This window comes from Monodon monoceros, unplaced genomic scaffold (assembly GCF_005190385.1).
Source record: "Monodon monoceros isolate NGI ecotype Baffin Bay Population unplaced genomic scaffold, NGI_Narwhal_1 Super_Scaffold_15, whole genome shotgun sequence".
Lineage (NCBI taxonomy): Eukaryota > Metazoa > Chordata > Mammalia > Artiodactyla > Monodontidae > Monodon > Monodon monoceros.
In genome coordinates this window covers 37,985,785-38,005,433 of record NW_021703771.1, presented here as the reverse complement: position 1 = coordinate 38,005,433, position 19,649 = coordinate 37,985,785, and the positions used below count along the sequence as shown (strand labels likewise).

The 19,649-nt window shown below is 34.3% G+C and overlaps 1 protein-coding gene across 1 annotated transcript in view; it reads left to right on the top strand.

Moving 5' to 3' along the window:
- SEC63 (SEC63 homolog, protein translocation regulator) overlaps positions 1-19,649 on the top strand; it is a 68,925-nt gene that overhangs the window by 27,772 nt on the left and 21,504 nt on the right. The window contains exons 4-14 of the mRNA XM_029223943.1: positions 1,359-1,471; positions 5,369-5,430; positions 6,017-6,075; positions 7,539-7,589; positions 8,617-8,725; positions 10,131-10,225; positions 10,325-10,457; positions 11,819-11,911; positions 12,561-12,715; positions 14,040-14,187; positions 15,467-15,549. Coding sequence (XP_029079776.1) covers positions 1,359-1,471; positions 5,369-5,430; positions 6,017-6,075; positions 7,539-7,589; positions 8,617-8,725; positions 10,131-10,225; positions 10,325-10,457; positions 11,819-11,911; positions 12,561-12,715; positions 14,040-14,187; positions 15,467-15,549 — 1,101 coding nt within the window. The remainder of the gene's footprint in view (positions 1-1,358; positions 1,472-5,368; positions 5,431-6,016; positions 6,076-7,538; positions 7,590-8,616; positions 8,726-10,130; positions 10,226-10,324; positions 10,458-11,818; positions 11,912-12,560; positions 12,716-14,039; positions 14,188-15,466; positions 15,550-19,649) is intronic.

The window sequence follows — 19,649 nt, the reverse complement described above, 5'->3', positions numbered from 1 at the left end:
CGGAGCACAGGCTCCGGACGCGCAGGCTCAGTGGCCATGGCTCACAGGCCCAGCCGCTCCGCGGCATGTGGGATCCTCCCGGACCGGGGCACGAACCCGTATCCCCTGCATCGGCAGGCGGACTCTCAACCACTGCGCCACCAGGGAAGCCCCAGCATATGTTTTTTAAGCCACAGATGTTGATTGCCATCCTATTAAGAGTTGGTTTGTAATTGCTAAAATGTAAAAATATCTGAAGATGAGATGAGAAGTTAGTATATTTTTAAAAGACATTTCTAAGGTTGGTTTAATGCAAAGTTAGAAGCAGGAGGTTTATTTATGTTAGTTGGATGGGACCCTGTGTTAGTTGACACTAAGGCAGTGTGTTGGTGTCTTTGTCATAGAAATTCAGGTTAATCTTGAGTGTACCTGTTAGCTGACTTTCTTGATTGAACTTGAGTGATGGGTCCCAGTAGAAAATTGGTCTTTTAAGTTAATCAGTGGAAAGTTAGAACTGAAATGAATGCTAGAGATCATCTACCCTTTTTTTCTCATGGAGAAAATGAGGCCTGGAAAATTTGTGTTTTGTCTGGGGTCCCATAACTTCTTAGTAACCAAGGTGAATCTAGTGCCCTTTCCATTTTTTCTGCCATACTACTTTTTTTTTTACTTCTAGTCTCTCCTCAGTAGATGGCTTGATCCAGAGACTCATATGATACACAGTAAGGAGTGTGTTAATCTTGTAGCTTTCTGCTTTGTAGAAGAAAAGTTTGCGTATCATCTGAGTTTTCTTATTGTGATGATCATGGTTATCAAGAGAGATTTTTTAAGATTAAAAGGTTTAGGGGCAATTTAATGCCATAAAAAATCAATGTGAAAAATTTATTCATAGAAATTGAATCTAATTAGGAAACAACTAAGGTAAACTTATTAAGTATTTACTTAACATTAAAATATTGACAAGCAGGTGAAACCAGAAATTCTTCAGATTTTTTTCTTAGAAAGGAAGTTAACCTTTGATTTGAGTTTTTTTTCAGCCAGACTTAATTTACTGTGATCATTCTTTGATATTTAAATGTCACTATCATTTTATTTTATTTAAATGGCATTATATAGTATCAGTCTAAAATTGTCGGTGCCTAGGGTACTGCGTGGCACATACTAGGTGCTCAATAAAATAAAATATCTTGGACAAAATGAATATTTTTATTTTAAAAATATGTGAGTGAAATTTATAGGACAAGGTATATATAGGATGAAAACTTCATTTTCTGTTTCTGAAAATATTGAGTAGTTCAATATTTTAAGTTCAAAGTGGGATGGATTACGTTTTTACAGCATTGTGGTTATTTTTACTAAAACAAAGCCTTTTCTTTTAGGGGGCGACAGTAGCAGAAATTAAGAAACAGTATCGTTTGCTGTCACTTAAGTATCATCCAGATAAAGGAGGTGATGAAGTTATGTTCATGAGGATAGCAAAAGCTTATGCAGCGTAAGTATTATAGGACCCGTTACACATTTTTAAGAGTGGTAAAGATAGTTTTCTATTTGAATAAAGTAGTAATAAAATAGTTGTCATACACTTTTATTAAGCGCCTCATATGTTGAGTCTATCATTTATGGAACTACCTGGCAACCCTGAAGTGTTAATTTAGCCAAACCTTAATTTTAAATAACTACAGTAGTGCTTTTGCCATGTAAGTTGGTTAAATTAAGTAATAAGTGATGTGTTAATTGAGCTATTTTCAAAGCATCCTGATTAGAAGAGATATACTTGCACCTTGTTTTCATTTCTAGGCTTTTTGTTAGGCTAGATCTATTTCTTTTATTTTGGCTTATAGCTTGTCTCATTTAAACTATAAACTAAAGATGAGTTTAGTTTTGGGGAAACAGGATAGGGTATATAAAATTTGAAGTAATTCCTTGAGTATTAATATTACAAGAGTTAAAAAGTTAGCTGGACTCTTCAGGAATCATAGATATATCCCACACAGCTCTTATGTTGAATTAAAGAGTAAAATACAGACAAGATGTTATCTGTTTTTTGAGGACTCGGTGATGTATATAATTTTGTACGCTAACTTAAAAAATATAAGTAAATAATAGGATATGCAGATATAATAGCAGGCTGTGAAAGTGGAATGTGAATGACAAAAGTTTGGGAAATATCATCTTACGCATTTTTGTGCTTAATAAAAGTATATTGACCGCGTCTCCTCTCTGCCTAGCCTGCCCCCCCTTTGTGGATTGCTTGTTATCTATGTGAATATGATTCTGTAATAAAGCAATACTTTCAGGAGCTTCTGAAGTGTATACTACATTTTCTTTTCTACGCAGCAGACGTCCTCCAGATTGCTGTCTTTCAGTTGGTGTCTCCTTTTCCCCTTTTTTCAGTGTCTCCTTTAAGCATTTACCCTTGTTGCACAAGTATTGCAGTGCCTTAGTTGCTGTCTTCAGGTAATTTAAGAAGAACTGAAGATTTCCAGAGGAAGTCAGATAGCCTTGGTTTCCCTGTACAATTGTCCACCCCACCCAGAGCTTTAGCTATTGTTTCTTTCAACTTTCTGTCTCCTAATCAGATTCTTTTCCCCAAAATAATTAGTAGTTTTAATTTTAGTGCTTTTGGTACAGTTATTTTTCTCCCCCCCTGAGTTTTCAGGTATTGTAACACTTTCAAGTTCATGATTTTGTTCTCAGGTTACTGGAAATCTGACTCTATGATGTATGGTCACTATTCTAAGAAGTACAGAAGAATAATATATGGCCTTTGGTTTTAACTCAGTTACATGTTCAAGATGTAGAATGTTTTGTATGTAAAATGTCTTAAATAGTTGATGGTCTATCAGACAAATGAAGAAGTAAAATGATTATGGTACCCAGAACTTTGAGTTATTGTAACTTGTACAAGTATAATTAGATTAGTTAAAAGGGCTCATTTTACTGAATATAGGTTCTGAGTGATTGAAGCTGCTATCTTATGTATGTATAACTCTACCAGCCTAAGTTATGTAATTCAAGCAACGTGTAGAATGCAGTTATAAAAAACTGCATGATCTACAAAGTTTTTCAGAATTTGCCTTGGTTATTCAGGCTGGTTTCTCTTCCCTTATTCACTCATTATAATAAACAAGCTGGGTCATTCCTATTTCTTCAGACCAGATTGTAACTTAAAGGAAAGGAGGTATGGTTATTTTTGAGGAGTTGATATCTGATATCAGATATCTGATGTTGATATCTGATATCAGATATCTGATATTGATATCTGATTCATTCTTCTGGATATAGTTGGGATTTTGCTTTTGGGTGTAAAATCTATGTTTAGACTACTTTATAACAAGTGGGCAGCATGATTTACATCCTTAAAGATATTTTGATTTTTAAAAAGTATGTTTTCATGTGTTCTTACATATGAATATGTAACTTAGCTCTACATAGCCAACTCAGGCCCTTCGCATATAATTTAGTGAAAGCATTCTCTGGGTTAGGATTTATAAACTGAGGTCCCTGAAACTGTATACAGAATTTATGTGTGTTTGTAAATGTGCATTTTTTTCCAGGGCAGGAGGGGCATAGGTTTCATTAGATTCCTAATAGGATCTATGATATAACCTCCCACCCCCAAAGTCAAGGGGTATAATCATGTTTAGGAAGCTTTATACTCATTGAATTAAAAAAAATTATGTTAGCACCATTGGTGTTGTTTAAGCTTGTTATATATAAATTATACTGAAATCACATAGCTTTTAAGTACCTTAAGTCTTAGGAATGGATACTGAAGCACTAATAAGTAGCCCAAAATCAGTTGCTTTCTTACACTGACTTTTTAAAAAATGGATAATTCCTTTGAGTATACAGGATGGTTACACAACAGTTGTACAGATGGTTTAATGAATGAGTTAATGGAATTTTAATCAGGTGTGTATGCAGGTTGAAAAATCAAGTGCTTCTCTGATGAGAGCTGTGCTTTATTTTGCAAAACCTAAGGGCATTGTATAGAGAACAGAACAGTTTATGGTGCTGCCATCATTAGAAAGTCAGGAGGGGATAGAGATAATTATTTTGGGGAAAAGACTCTGATTAGGAGACAGAAAATTGAAAGAAACAATAGCTAAAGCTCTGGGTGGGGTGGACAATTGTACAGGAAAACAAAGGCAAAAGTTTTTGAAAAACATCCCTCCCTTAGCAGAAAGGAATCTTAGCACCACTCCTTATTAACTTGCAGTCTCTCTAATAATGCCTTTCATTGGCTCCTGTATTTTACTGCGGCCTTAGGTCAAACAGTGTAAGTGGAGTTATAGTTGAATAAGGACTAAAGACATCAAGGCTCTTGTTTTCATAAATGACCAAATTGATAAGTTTAAAAATATTTTCAAATCATTGAAAAATTTTGCAATTTTATGAAGGTTCTTCTGCATTCTCTCTCTCAATTGGAGCTTTGTTGAATAGAAAATTCATTGTATCTTAAGTGCATATGTTCTGGGAAATAGAAATATGGCTAAAATTAGATTTGGACATAAACGTAATCTTTTGCCAATTGGTCTGCAAGAATGCCTTCCTTATTATGTTATTGGTCATTTTGTGTGTATGTGTCTGCCTTGTCTCCTTAACAGCATTGTAAAGTTTTTGAAGGGATTGAAAATTTCTTTTAATGTTTTTTTTTTTTTTTTAACATCTATACTGGGACCTGGAATAAAACTACTCTCACCCTGTGCCTTGAGCCATTGCCCAGGTCAGGGGTTATATTCATGTTAGGTGTTTAAAAAATCACTGTCACTTTCATATTGCTTGGGTTAAGAAGCTGTTGCTTTAGCAGGTATTTTCTTAGTCTTGCTGGAAGTTGGCTTAGGAGAAAATTGTGATCTTAGCACAATGCAAATGACCTTTTCCAAAGCAGTGGAATTTTATAGGTGTTATTATTTTTTTCTTTGAGAATGTGGTGCCAGTTTTGGAGGGATTATTATTAATCATGTATTAAGTTTATATTTAAAAAAAGATATATATCATTATTAAAGTAAAAACATGAACATTGAAGAAATTTTGGGAAATATCTGAGTGTATAAGATTTTTAAAAGTAACCTATAATCCTCCCTGCCTCCTTAGAAAATGTAGTAGCCTTTAAAGTTGCATCTTCTGGCTTGAACTGGCTAAACCTGAGAACCCATGGGCCAACTAGGAATTTGTATCTGGGCTCAATAGTTAGCATTTTCTGTTAATGCTGAATTTCTTATTTTCCTCTCCCCCTTTTTTTCTGATTTCAGAGAGTTCTTTTCTTGATTCTCTGAAATTATCTTTAAGAAGTGAGTTGGTTAGTTAATGGAGTTTGTGTATATGAGTACTTATTTTTCAGATGTGGCTTTCTAATTTTGCACCTTTGTTCCTTTTATGCTAGTTTAACTGATGAAGAGTCCCGGAAAAATTGGGAAGAGTTTGGAAATCCAGATGGGCCTCAAGGTGTGGTAAATGATGATTAAAAAATACTGGGGTTATCATATGTGTATATTATAAAAATGTTAAACTAGATTGAAAAGAATGTTTTGATTTTCTTAGTTTGTGAATAGGAAAATTACAACCATAAGGAGTTAAATATGTAAATTGAGTTCCCTTTAATTTTTACTTTATTCTTCTTTCTAGAGATTGGTTTGAAAGATAGAACTTTGATTGATTTGATGAGGAAAGTAGTCACTGTCATTATTCTTCATTTCCAGTTAGTAGTTGATAAAAATTGGATGGATAAAATCTGTTTTTCTTTACTGACTAAACATTTTCTCATATATTCATAGTGTTTACATAAACTCAGGACATACAAAAGAATTTAAGTGTTCTGGGAAGAAGGAATTCACATACTTAGAATTTTTTTTTCTTCTGGAAAAATTTAAAGTTTCAAATATAAACCATGTCCATCAACTTTTGTGTAATGGAAACACATAATAAGATAATCTTAAAGCTTTTTTGGAGGGCCTGGGGGAGACAGAATTTGGGGATATAAAGAAAGAAAACTGGAAATGGAGACTCTTCAAAAATATTCTTCCTATTTTAGCCACAAGCTTTGGAATTGCCCTGCCAGCTTGGATAGTTGACCAGAAAAATTCAATTTTGGTGAGTACATTTAAATAAGACACTATAATGTGTTCGATATAGCTTGGTAATATATAGAGAGCTTTACAAAGAAAATACTGGTGTGCTGTTTTCAATTTAGCTGTGTATTGTGAAAACTGTTTTTGCATAATGGAGAAAAGAATCGGTTCCTATTATTAGGTTGTTGGTTTGGGGCAGTGTGTTCTAGTGTAGGGTTCCCCCCACACCCCCGCACTGTTTAAGGAATTCCTTACAGTTGTGATTTCTTGTGGAGGTGGTTTCAGATTGGGTCCTACTCTTGGTTTAGGGAACCACTGTTTTTTTATGGTATCTACATTTATCTTATGTAGCGCTCAAAATTTAAGTTATCTTTTATTCCACATTTACCCAGGCTAAATTAATTTTAATGTGTGCTAACATAATGATATATATGGCACTTCAGGAGACAGTAGGATATCAGACTTCAGTCTGTAATATAGAGGCTGCAACTCTTAAAACATCAGGAATTATCCTAACCTATTGTTCAGGAATTCCCTACTTCTCCTTTCTTGAAAATAATTATCTAGGAGCTATCTTTGAAGCAATAAAAAAATCCATGTTTTGTTTTGAAAATGGCTATTTAGTGTTATTTTATGGCTGTTTATTTACATGTTATTTTCCAGGGTATATAGTTGCTGTATATAAGCATGTTTATTATGCTTGGGGTTATTCAGGGAATACTAGAGAAGAGAAAAGATAGTTAGCTACCAGATTTGGGATCAAGCAGTAGGACAGAAATCTAAGACCAATAGATAGAAATTACTTGCAAACAGAACATTATGTGTTCTGCTTGATATTTAGGCAAAGAAACCAGCTTCTACCATTTATTTCGAAGGCACTAACTACTTGCCAAGGTGTGGATATATAATACAGTTGACCCTTGGACAACCGGGGCTTGAACTGTGGGTCCACTTAATACGTGGATTTTTTTGATAAATACGGACTACAGTACTGTACAATCCATGGTTGGTTGAATCTGTGGATGCAGAGCCACAGGTAATGGGGGGCCAACTCTGAAGTTAGAGTTGGATTTTTCACTGCAAGGAGGTCGGGGAGCCAAGCCCCACATTGTTCAAGGGTCAGCTGAAGTTGGCCCTCCCTTTCGGCATGTTTTGCATCCATGGGTAAAGAGGCCCTACGCTTTTATCACCATTTTATATAAAGGACTTGAGCATCCCTGAATTTTGGTATCCTTGGGGGCCTTAAAACCAGTTCCCCATGGATACCGAGGGATGACTATATATGCTGAAGGTTCCCTATCTGCAAAAGGAAAATAATAATGGTACCTTCCTCTTAGAGTTTGAAAATAAGGATTAAATGAAGTACTGCATGAGGAGTGCTTTTAATAGTGCCTCCCCCATGTAAGCCTCAAAATAAGTGTTCATGGATGTTGTCATAATTTACCTGATGAAGGCCATAATTTTTTCTTTCCTTTTCAATTCAAGGTTTTACTTGTATATGGATTGGCATTCATGGTTATCCTTCCAGTTGTTGTGGTAAGTTCCAGCTCTTTTTATTAACATTTTTTAGGGAAGGGAATCGGTGCATGCTTTGGAGTCTCCTTATAAGATTGTAATTTGTATTAGAATATAATCCATTAATCCTTGAATTTTAAGAATCTTATATTCAGTTATACTTTAAAGGTCTTCTAAAGGTGACATCTCTTTAGTATGTTAAAATGAATCTCCTCCTGATCCAAAAATTACACACAGATGAGATAGTACAGATGTATTTAGAATTTAAAATGAAAATCTTCCGTTACCACCTCCCTCAGCTCCATTTCTCTGTCAGAGATAATCACTGCTAAGTTTGCTTCCTTTTCAGATATTTTTCTATGCATTATGTATATATACATGTGCACATTTTTTTTTTAAATGTGATCTTACTATATGTATTGTTCTGTGACTTTTGCTTCATATAGGGGTACAACATGTAGAACAACCTCATTTTTAAAAACAGTTGCATAGTACCTCAATATGGAGGTACCATAAAGTTTATGATTTTATTGTTTATTACTCTTATGACTGGTGGTATTCTTACTGATCTTACGGTTCCTATGGGTCCCATAGTGAGGCTAACAATTAACCTGTCTTGCCTTCTTCATAGGATTGTTGTGTGAGAATCCACTTGTGTGGAATAATGTGAATGAAAGTAGTATATCAACTATAAAATTGCTTCTACGCTTATTTGTCAAATATTTATTGAAGACATGCTGTGTGTGAGGAACCAGCTTGTTGCTTATAGCAGTGGGTTGTTTCATTCCTATTTTGTCTTTAAACAATTTCTAGCTGAAACTTAAATGTTTTAATCATATATATGTAATGAGGTAGGTTGGTGTTTAGGCCTCAGGCAGCATAAATATTTACCAAATAAATCATTTGAAATATGTAACAAAGGCATTTGTTCTAAAGAGCAGGTCTTTTTATTGGTTTATGAACATTTAGAAAATTTGACCATTCTGCATCAAAATTAACATTTATCATGGTTTTTATGCTTTATTTCTGGTTTAATTTTGTGTTTTAGGGCTCTTGGTGGTATCGCTCAATACGCTATAGTGGAGACCAGATTCTAATACGCACAACACAGATTTATACATACTTTGTTTATAAAACCCGAAATATGGATATGAAACGTAAGTAAATTTAAGTAACTGTGATATTAGATTATTTTCTGAGTCATTTATGTAGAGTTGATATATATTCAACTGGAGAAATTCCATTTAATAGTTTTAGGGATATTCAGTTCATTATAGCTAAAGCTGGAGGAAAATGCTAACACCCTTTATCATATGTCTTAATCTGTAGTTCTGTTATTCCCATTTTACTCAGCTATGTATATGTATATGTATATATCAATACATATTTTTTTCCCTCCAGAAATTTTATGGTAAAACTTCTTGTGGGCTAATTTTGTAATAATACCAGCTAAGATTTCTTGAGTATTTGTCATTGCCAGGCATTGCTAGCCACTATGCATGTATTAACTCATTTAATCTTTGTATGCCCCCATAAATAAGTACTGTTTTTAAGCACATTTTATAGATGAAGAAACTGAGCCCAAGGATACACAGTAAGTGACAGAGCTAGGATGGAACTCAGGTAATGTGGTTCCCAAGCCCTAAACCAGTACATACATAAAGCTTTGTTTAGCTGGTGGGTTTGCTTATATATCCTTGGTTTTAGCATTGGCACCATTTATATAGCTGTTGTTTTCATTCAGACATTTGAGGGTAGTAATAGTACTAGCTCACACACATTACTATGCTGACTGTGTGTCAGGTACATATGAAGAAACCGAGGCCCACAGAGAGGTGAAGAATATTGTTCTAGGTCATTCAGCTACGCACTTAACCTCTTTACCGTCCTGCTTTTTGTGAGGATGTTGCATGTATTTTCTGCTGTAAGGTAAGATTGATGACTATAGTGCCAGTCATTAAAGAACTTGTATAGGCCAACGAGAGTAACGCTAATATATGTGACCTCACATCATGTGTATTTCAAGGAACACTATCCCTACAAAACCCTCCAGAGTTCCATAATAAAAATTTCTGCAAATTACAATATATTGTAGTTTACTCAAGGCTCTGAGGAGTCATGAAGTGAAGAAACCTGAAACCCTTTTTAACTCTTATTTCTCAGCTTTATTTAGCCATGGAGTCCCCCCCCCCTTTTTTTTTTTACAAAGCAGTTGGTAACATCACAAAAAATACTTCCTACTATAAATTTCTGTGGAACACATGCTTAGGTCTAGAAACAGATGCTATTTGTAGTGATTTTAATGCACCTAGTTGCTCCTGGGCCCTTAATTTGATGTGTATTTCTATTTACTTGTGATAGGTAATATTGCACACATTTTAAAAAGTGAGATGTTTCTTTTGTTATGAGAGAGATTAATGCTTATTGATAGTGGAGTTCAGATGATTTTAGCATTGTGTGTGATTGGAAAACTGCCTCACTCTAGGATTAATCAAGTATCATGGGAAGCGGATTAATGGGTGAGCAAATTTATTTTTCTTCATATTTCTTTTGTTTTCTTAGGTCTTATCATGGTCTTGGCTGGAGCCTCTGAGTTTGATCCTCAGTATAACAAGGATGCCACAAGCAGACCAACAGATAATATTCTAATACCTCAGGTTAGGCCTGTCTCCCAAATTCCTTGATAAACATTTAAGTATATAAGGTTAATGCTTTTTTAAGTATACATTTTAAAATAATTATTTTATTTACTCTAGCTAATCAGAGAAATTGGCAGCATTAATTTAAAGAAGAATGAGCCGCCACTTACCTGCCCATATAGCCTGAAGGCCAGAGTTCTTTTACTGTCTCATCTTGCTAGAATGAAAATTCCTGAGACCCTTGAAGAAGGTATTTGTGATTCTAATATCTATAGGGTTTTAGTGGTACAGAAGAGGTGGATTTAATTAGACCTCGTGGTGCAGTGTTTTTTGGTCACTGTTCTTTTTTGCTCAATCAGATAATTACTCAAGGACCTTTTAAAAACAAATCTATATGCTACGTACATAGTTCACAAATTCTTTGAAGGTATTAGTAAGTCAGATGTTTTGGCAAATGTTAAAATGTTGTATTTCAAGGTGAGAGAATACTCTCAATGAAAAATGTTAAGTCAGTTGCAGATTATACAATAATTCCTGATGGCTTTTAAAAAAGGATTTTGTAAGCCTTTTGGGGCAAGGAAAAAATGGATTTTCACAACAGATGTCTCAGTCACTGCCACCAGTACCACCATCATACTCCAGCAGTAGTTACCAATGAAGTGTCTGTTTAATCTTTATTTAAAGCTTCATAAGTACTTGAAGCCATCTATTCTACTTAAAAGAAAAGCAGTGGATTGGGACAGTGGTGTTTCTAGGGATGTCATGAATTTGAGTGTCATCTCTTTCCACTTGCATTATTTCAATTGGAAGTTTTAAAAGAAAGTTATTATCCTTAGGGAATTTTCTTTCTGAATGAACCAACCCTCCCCCCACCACTTTAAGCGAATAATGCAATCAAATGCCTTTGAAAACAAGGTCAGTTGATGCTCAGTGATTAATGATAGGATAGGCTGCTTATGATGGACTCAAGGAGCGCTATTTAGGCATTGTTTATTGAAGTTGCAAGTTAACTAGTAATTCTGTTCCTAACGTTCTGTACAGATATGAAACCATCTCCATTTTTACCAATTATCTTAGAATCAGGGAACAGATTTTTTTTTAGGTTGAGTACCAACCCCGATGGATGATCTTAATGGTTAACTATTATATGTAGTATAAATGAAAGTGTCTGTCTCCCTCCTCCTCCTCCTATCCTCCTCTCTCCATTTGGTTGACATTTATTCTCAGTCTTAGTCTTTGGACTTATCCATAATTATAGGAATTTAGGTACACAAGAAGAAGAATTTTGAAGTTCTTAAATTAGTAAGATTATGATTAAATTTAAGATTAAGGCTATTTCCAAAAAAAAAGATAGGGAGTAATTTATAAAGCCCAAGACCATAATATTAAAAGTTTGCCTTTGAAACATCTAATTTGAGGTAGGGTTTTCTGATTGATTTTTGACATAGTGCTGCCGAGGAGAAACGCTTGTAATATTCTGTAATATTCTGAGGTCATGTGAAAAATGTGTGTGACAGCTTAAATTTAGCATTCGTCTTGGACTACAGGTGATAAAGGTGTTTTAATCATAAAAGAAGAATGATTTGTTTCAGGTGTCTTATTGTTTTGCAGATCAGCAATTTATGCTGAAAAAATGCCCTGCCCTACTTCAAGAAATGGTTAATGTAATCTGCCAACTAATAATAATGGCCCGGAGCCGTGAAGGTGAGGAGGAAGCATAATTATGTTGTACTTTTTCTTGCAAGCACATACAGATTACACTTCATAGTTTTAAGATTTTTGGGTGCTTAGTATAATTCTGTCTGTAAGGTGAATCAGTTTTCCCAGTTTTGTTCATGGTTTTTCTTATTTCTTTCCTGTATTTTTTATTATGTAAAGTATGGTGACTTATGTTCTTTGAATTTAATTTTTCATTGTTTTATTGTTATTTATTGTTTGCAAAGATTTAAAATACCCTTTTCCTTCCTCTGAGTAGTTTTAGAATTAGGTTAACAATGAGTTTGAAGTAATTCTTTAAGTGATGTGATGATGATTCATCTGACATGTAGTGTTTTTTACATAATGGAAAAAAGAACGAGGGAGTTTATTTATGGTCAGTAATGGAAAGAGAGACCCTTAAAAAAGAGATACTGGTTGTGTTTTGTTGTTATGGATGATGTCAGTATGTGCATTTGACCAAGTTTGTGTATTTTCTGTGTCTCACCCAGTAACTTTTAAAGGAAATTCAACACTGTGATCATAAAATTTGAGGTGTTAAGGATGTTCACATGAATTTGTTTTTGTGATGAATTGTGTACTCCTGAACATATAAAAAGCCCAGACCTGTTTTTGCTTTTCTTCTATTCTTTCTAAGAAAGGGAGTTTCGTGCTCCAACTTTGGCATCCCTGGAAAACTGCATGAAGCTTTCCCAGATGGCTGTGCAAGGCCTTCAGCAGTTTAAGTCTCCCCTTCTGCAGCTCCCTCACATTGAAGAAGACAATCTTAGAAGGGTTTCTAATCATAAAAAGGTAATTTGCTACTTTAAAATTAGTTTTAAGCAGTTTGTCCTGTCACTTAAAGGTAACATGAATGAAAATTTTTCTAGAAATGGTTACTGTGACTTAGATTTACAATGTTTTAAACATTCTAAAACTATTCCTCAAGTGATTCTGTTAATACTTTCTTGATTAGGTAGCTGTTTTATAATATTTTACTACTGTAGTGGTTTACTTTGGGGGTCAGTGCATTTTAGCAGTCAACACTTTCTTTTTTCTTTATGTTGCCAAAAATAAGCGTACTAAGTAAAAATGCACTGTATACTTTCCATTTATTTCATTTGTGGCTTAAAGGTTGGGCAATAGTTTATTGGTTGAGTCTGAACAAAAAAAATCAAGCATTCAAAAAATAAGTAGATGAAATACAGATAATTCTTATTTAGAAAATACAATCTGTATATAGATTATGATAATGAATATTAAGATATTTCAGAAATGTAATATAAATGAAAACTTGAGGAAATATAAGAAAAAGTGGAATGAAATTGTAAGTTTGGTAGGAGATTTTAAACATTGCTTTGTATGTATTGATATTAGACAAAGTAGGCAGAAGATAGACATTGGATTTGATAGTGTTAAGGCAGAACTAATAAATACATATTAGAAATTTGCATCAGAGTTCTCTCCTTTCGAGGAAGTGTGTTACTCTTATAAATTTGATCACATTTTAAGTCATAATTGTAAACTTCAGAATTCAAAAGCAGGTATTTCACATGCCTCATGAGCTAATCCCTATCGGTGGAAGTAAAAATTAATAACTGGCACCAAATACTCAGAAATTAAAAAACCCTCTCCTGAGTATCCATTTAGCCAGGCTGGGTTTTACTGCAATAACAGATAGCTGTGTTTAGAAAATAACAAAAATGAGAGTATTGCTTAGTAAAACTTAAGGGTGCATGCAGCTATTACTTGGACATAAATTCATACTCTTAAAGGTTTTTATCATTAAAATTAAAAATAAAGGTCTGCAAACTGAACAAATCAAATGACAGTCATTCTTGCTTGGGTCAGGAGTTTATATGAATGTTATTATTTTTTTCCTCTAACTTTATTTTTTTCTAATTAAAAAAAAGTAGCTGTGTATTAACTTTGTAATAAAAAAAATTCTTAAATTTCCTTGGAGAAAAAGGCCATGAAATGCAGTGAAGTTGTATTTTCTGCTTTGAAATGTATATAATCTTAACATTTTTCTAAAAGTTTTTGGATTTTGTTTTGGTAAACATGCTAATAATTTTCCTTTTATGTAAAGTTATATGACTTTGGGATTTATTTTCTTTCTCTCTCTTTTTAAATTTAGTACAAAATTAAGACTATCCAGGATTTGGTGAGTTTAAAAGAATCAGATCGTCACAATCTATTGCACTTCCTTGAAGATGAAAAGTATGAAGAGGTTATGGCTGTCCTTGGGAGTTTCCCATATGTGACCATGGACATAAAATCACAGGGTAAGTGGGAGGTTTCCCATTGCTTCCCTTTTGATAGATTGGCTTTTGTTTATTTGGCTCAAGGCCCTCAAAACACTTCATTTAATATGGAAGATGTTGTATACTTATTAGTTTTGAGAACCCTACTTTTATTATCCTCCTAATGGGCTTAGGTTTGAGGATGCTTCTGTTCTGTAGTTCAGCTTTCAAGAAGATCTTAACTTTTCAAAGAATGAAAGAGATTTCTAGATGTAATGAAGGATATTTGAAATATATCTATTGTTAGTATAAGATACCTGCTTAGTTCTAAAATTAATTTTTAAAAGACCTAATTTGTTTATATTAATTAAATCTTGAAAATCACCATGCTCTGTGCCACATTTCATGTGTTTTTCTTGACTTCTGTCTTTGTCTGCTTGGAGTGAAAAAAAATGGAGATTATTTTTCTACCTACATAATTGTCCTGTGAGTTCCCATTTTAGAGCCGAATATAGTATCTTAGTATGGTGACAGAATTAGAGATTATTCTGCTCCATTCCTTCATTGTGACATTGTTCTGAGCTTTGACATTTGCTAAGTTGCCATTGTGAAAACATTCTTGTGGGACCAAGAATACAAGGATGTGTTAGGAATGGTTTCTGTTTTTAAAGGGCTTGTAGTTAAGTTTATTTTATTGTTAGACTTTTGGGGTTGTGTGTGGCAAATGTGGTTTTAAAAAATTACACAATTGCAAAAAATGTTTTTAAAGTGTTTTTTAATATAAACAATATTTTCAAGTTCTTGCCTTAAAATATCTTTACTGTTGCTCAGAATACTAGTTTTAATTATTTTATTCTTACAGGCACGCATTTGTTCATATAGGTAAGATCTTGTGAGTATAAAGTTTGCACAATTTAATAGAGTGACAGAATCCTATTTTTATATCACTGTGAGAGAAAGCTGTTGTAGTCCTAACATACTCTGTTTTAAAAGACTTGGGTTTGAAACTTGGCAGTGTCGATATAGCCATTTTGTGACCTTGGGCATTTTACTTTATTTCTGAACCTCAGTATCTTCTTTAAAGAAATAATAATAATGCTTCATAGAGCTGATTTAAGGATTAAATGGGTACATTGTTGAAGGCATCTACTAGAGAGCTTTTTACAGAGTACGTAGTCAATAAATTATTTTTTATTTAGTAGGTTTAAAACTCTGTATGTTTGAAATACTGAAATACCAGATTGATTTGAATAAGTTGTTTTGCTGTTTGCCTTGACATAGAGCTTGATTTTTATTTATTTATTTTTCTTTTATCTTATAGTATTGGATGATGAAGATAGCAACAACATCACAGTAGGATCCTTAGTTACAGTGTTGGTTAAATTGACAAGGCAAACAATGGCAGTAAGTAGTCTGTAGTTTTATGCTTTAAGAATTATGTGTTAAGGCTTTTATATTCTCTCACTCTAAGTTATACATTCTCAAAGTCAAAACTGTTGTAGATTTGCAAATGTAATTTTGCAGTTTCTGTTAGCTGTTTTGAAATTTTAAATTAATTTTTATAGTTTTCACATTAGTTTTTCACACACACACAGTTGAAAAATACATTAATTCTTCCTCTGATGATTTGTTAATTCCCTATAAAACATTATAATTACAAGGTCGTGTGGGTATCATTCTTAAATTGTAAAGTGTTATACAGAGATTAATTATTGATTATTGTTGAGAATTTCATTACCTCCTTTTTTTTGAATTTTATTTTTTTATACAGCAGGTTCTTATTATCTGTTTTATACATATTAGTGTATATATGTGAATCCCGATCTCCCAGTTCATCCCACCACCACCAGCACCCCCCCTGCCCGCCACTTTCCCCCACTTGGTGTCCATACGTTTGTTCTCTACATCTGTGTCTCTATTTCTGCCCTGCAAAGCAGTTCATCTGTACCATTATTCTAGGTTCCACATATATGTGTTAATATACGATATTTCTTTTTCTCTTTCTGACTTACTTCACTCTGTATGACACTCTCTAGATCCATCCACGTCTCAAAAATGACCCAATTTCGTTCCTTTTTATGGCTGAGTAATATTCCATTGTATATATGTACCACAGTTTCTTTATCCATTCGTCTGTCGATGGGCATTTAGGTTGCTTCCATGTGGCTATTGTAAATAGTGCTGCAATGAACATTGGGGTGGATGTGTCTTTTTGAATTATGGTTTTCTCTGGGTATATGCCCAGTAGTGGGATTGCTGGGTCATATGGTGATTCTATTTTTAGTTTTTTAAGGAACCTCCATACTGTTCTCCATAGTGGCTGTATCAATTTACACTCCCACCAAGAGTACAAGAGGGTTCCCTTTTCTCAACACCCTCTCCAGCATTTGTTGTTTGTAGATTTTCTGATAATGCCCATTCTTACTGGTGTGAGGTAATACCTCACTGTAGTTTTGATTGGCATTTCTCTAATGATGTTGAGCATGTTTTAATGTGCTTCTTGGCCATCTGTATGTTTTCTTTGGAGAAATGTCTGTTTAGGTCTTCTGCCCTTTTTTTTTGGTGGTACGCGGGCCTCTCACTGTTGTGGCCTCTCCTGTTTTGGAGCACAGGCTCCGGATGTGCAGGCTTAGCGACCATGGCTCACGGGCCTAGCCACTCCGCGGCATGTGGGATCTTCCCGGACTGGGGCACAAACCCGTGTCCCCTGCATCAGCAGGCGGACTCTCAACCACTGCGCTACCAGGGAAGCCCCTGCACATTTTTTGATTGGGTTGTTTGTTTTTTAATATTGAGCTGCATGAGCTGTTTATATATTTTGGAGATTAATCCTTTGTCCGTTGATTCATTTGCCAATATTTTCTCCCATTCTGAGGGTTGTCTTTTTGTCTTGTTTGTCGTTTCCTTTGCTTTGCAAAAGCTTTTAAGTTTCATTAGATCCCATTTGTTTATTTTTGTTTTTATTTCCATTACTCTAGGAGGTGAATCAGAAAAGATCTTGCTGTGATTTATGTCAAAGAGTGTTCTTCCTATGTTTTCCTCTAAGAGTTTTATAGTGTCCAGTCTTACATTTAGGTCTCGAATCGATTTTGAGTTTATTTTTGTGTATGGTGTTAGGGAGTGTTCTAATTTCATTCTTTTATGTGTAGCTGTCCAGTTCTCCCAGCACCACTTATTGAAGAGACTGTCTTTTCTCCATTGTATATCCTTGCCTCGTTTGTCATAGATCAGTTGACTATAGGTGTGTGGGTTTATCTCTGGGCTTTCTATCCTGTTCCATTGATATATATTTCTGTTTTTGTGCCAGTACCGTATTGTCTTGATTACTGTAGCTTTGTAGTACAGTCTGAAGTCAGGGAATCTGATTCCTCCAGCTCCGTTTTTTTCCCTCAAGACTGCTCTGGCTACTTGGGGTCTTTTGTGTCTCCATACAAATTTTAAGATTTTTTGTTCTAGTTCTGTAAAAAATGTCACTGGTAATTTAATAGGGATTACATTGAATCTGTAGATTGCTTTGGGGTGTATAGTCATTTTCACAATATTGATTCTTCCACTCCAAGAACATGGTATCTCTCTCCATCTGATTGTGTCATCTTTGATTTCTTTCATGAGTGTCTTATAGTTTTCTGAGTACAGGTACAGGTCTTTTGTCTCCCTAGGTAGGTTTATTCCTAGGTATTTTATTCTTTTTGTTGCAGTGGTGAATGGGATTGTTTCCTTAATTTCTCTTTCTGATCTTTTGTTATTAGTGTATAGGAATGCAAGAGATTTCTGTGCATTAATTTTGTATCCTGCAGCTTTACCAAATTCATTGATTAGCTCTAGCAGTTTTCTGGTGGCATCTTTAGGATTCTCTATGTATAGTATCATGTCATCTGCAAATAGTGACAGTTTTACTTCTTCTTTTCCAATTTGTATTCCTTTTATTCCTTTTTCTTCTCTGATTGCCGTGGCTAGGACTTCCAAAACTATTTTGAATAATAGTGGTGAGAGTGGACATGCTTGTCTTGTTCATGATCTTAGAGGAAATGCTTTCAGTTTTTCAGCATTGAGAATGATGTTTGCTGTGGGTTTGTCGTATATGGCCTTTATTATGTTGAGGTAGGTTCCCTCTATGCCCACTTTCTGGAGAGTTTTTATCATAAATGGGTGTTGAATTTTGTCAAAAGCTTTTTCTGCATCTATTGAGATGATCATATGGTTTTTATTCTTCAGTTTGTTAATATGATGTATCACATTGATTGATTTGCATATATTGAAGAATCCTTGCATCCCTGGGATAAATCCCACTTGATCATGGTGTATGATCCTTTTAATGTGTTGTTGGATTCTGTTTGCCAGTATTTTGTTGAGGATTTTTACATCTATATTCATCACTCATACTGGTCTGTAATTTTCTTTTTTTGTAGTATCTTTGTCTGGTTTTGGTATCAGGGTGATGGTGGCCTCATAGAATGAGTTTGGGAATGTTCCTTCCTCTGCAATTTTTTGGAAGAGTTTGAGAAGGATGGGTGTTTAGCTGTTCTCTAAATGTTTAATAGAATTCACCTGTGAAGCCATCTGGTCCTGGACTTTTGTTTGTTGGAAGATTTTTAATCACAGTTTCAATTTCATTACTTATGATTGGTATGTTCATATTTTCTATTCCTGGTTCAGTTTTGCAAGGTTATACCTTTCTAAGAATTTGTCCATTTCTTCCAGGTTGTCCATTTTATTGGCATAGAGTTGCTTGTAGTAGTTTCTTAGGATGCTTTGTATTTCTGAGGTGTCCGTTGTAACTTCTCCTTTTTCATTTGTAATTTTACAGATTTGAGTCCTCTCCCTCTTTTTGTTGATGAGTCTGGCTAATGGTTTATCAATTTTGTTTACTTTCTCAAAAAACAAGCTTTTAGTTTTATTGATCTTTGCTATTGTTTTCTTTGTTTCTATTTCAGTTATTTCTGCTCCGATCTTTATGATTTCTTTCCTTCTACTAACTTTGGGTTTTCTTTGTTCTTCTTTCTCTAGTTCCTTTAGGTGTAAGGTTAGATTGTTTATATTTGAGATTTTTCTTGTTTCTTGAGGTAGGCTTGTATAGCTATAAACTTCCCTCTTAGAACTGCTTTTGCTGCGTCCCATAGGTTTTGGATCATCGTGTTTTCATTGTCATTTGTCTCTAGGTATTTTTTGATTTCCTCTTTGATTTCTTCGGTGATCTCTTGGTTATTTAGTAATGTATTGTTTAACCTCTACGTGTTTGTGTTTTTTCCGTTTTTTTCCGTTATGGATTTCTAATCTCAAAGCATTGTGGTCAGAAAAGATGCTTGATATGATTTCAGTTTTCTTAAATTTACTGAGGCTTGATTTATGACCCAAGATGTGATCTATCCTGGAGAATGTTCCGTGTGCACTTGAGAAGAAAGTGTAATCTGCTGTTTTTGGATGGAATGTCCTATAAATATCAATTAAATCTATCTGGTCTATTGTGTCATTTAAAGCTTGTGTTTCCTTATTAATTTTCTGTT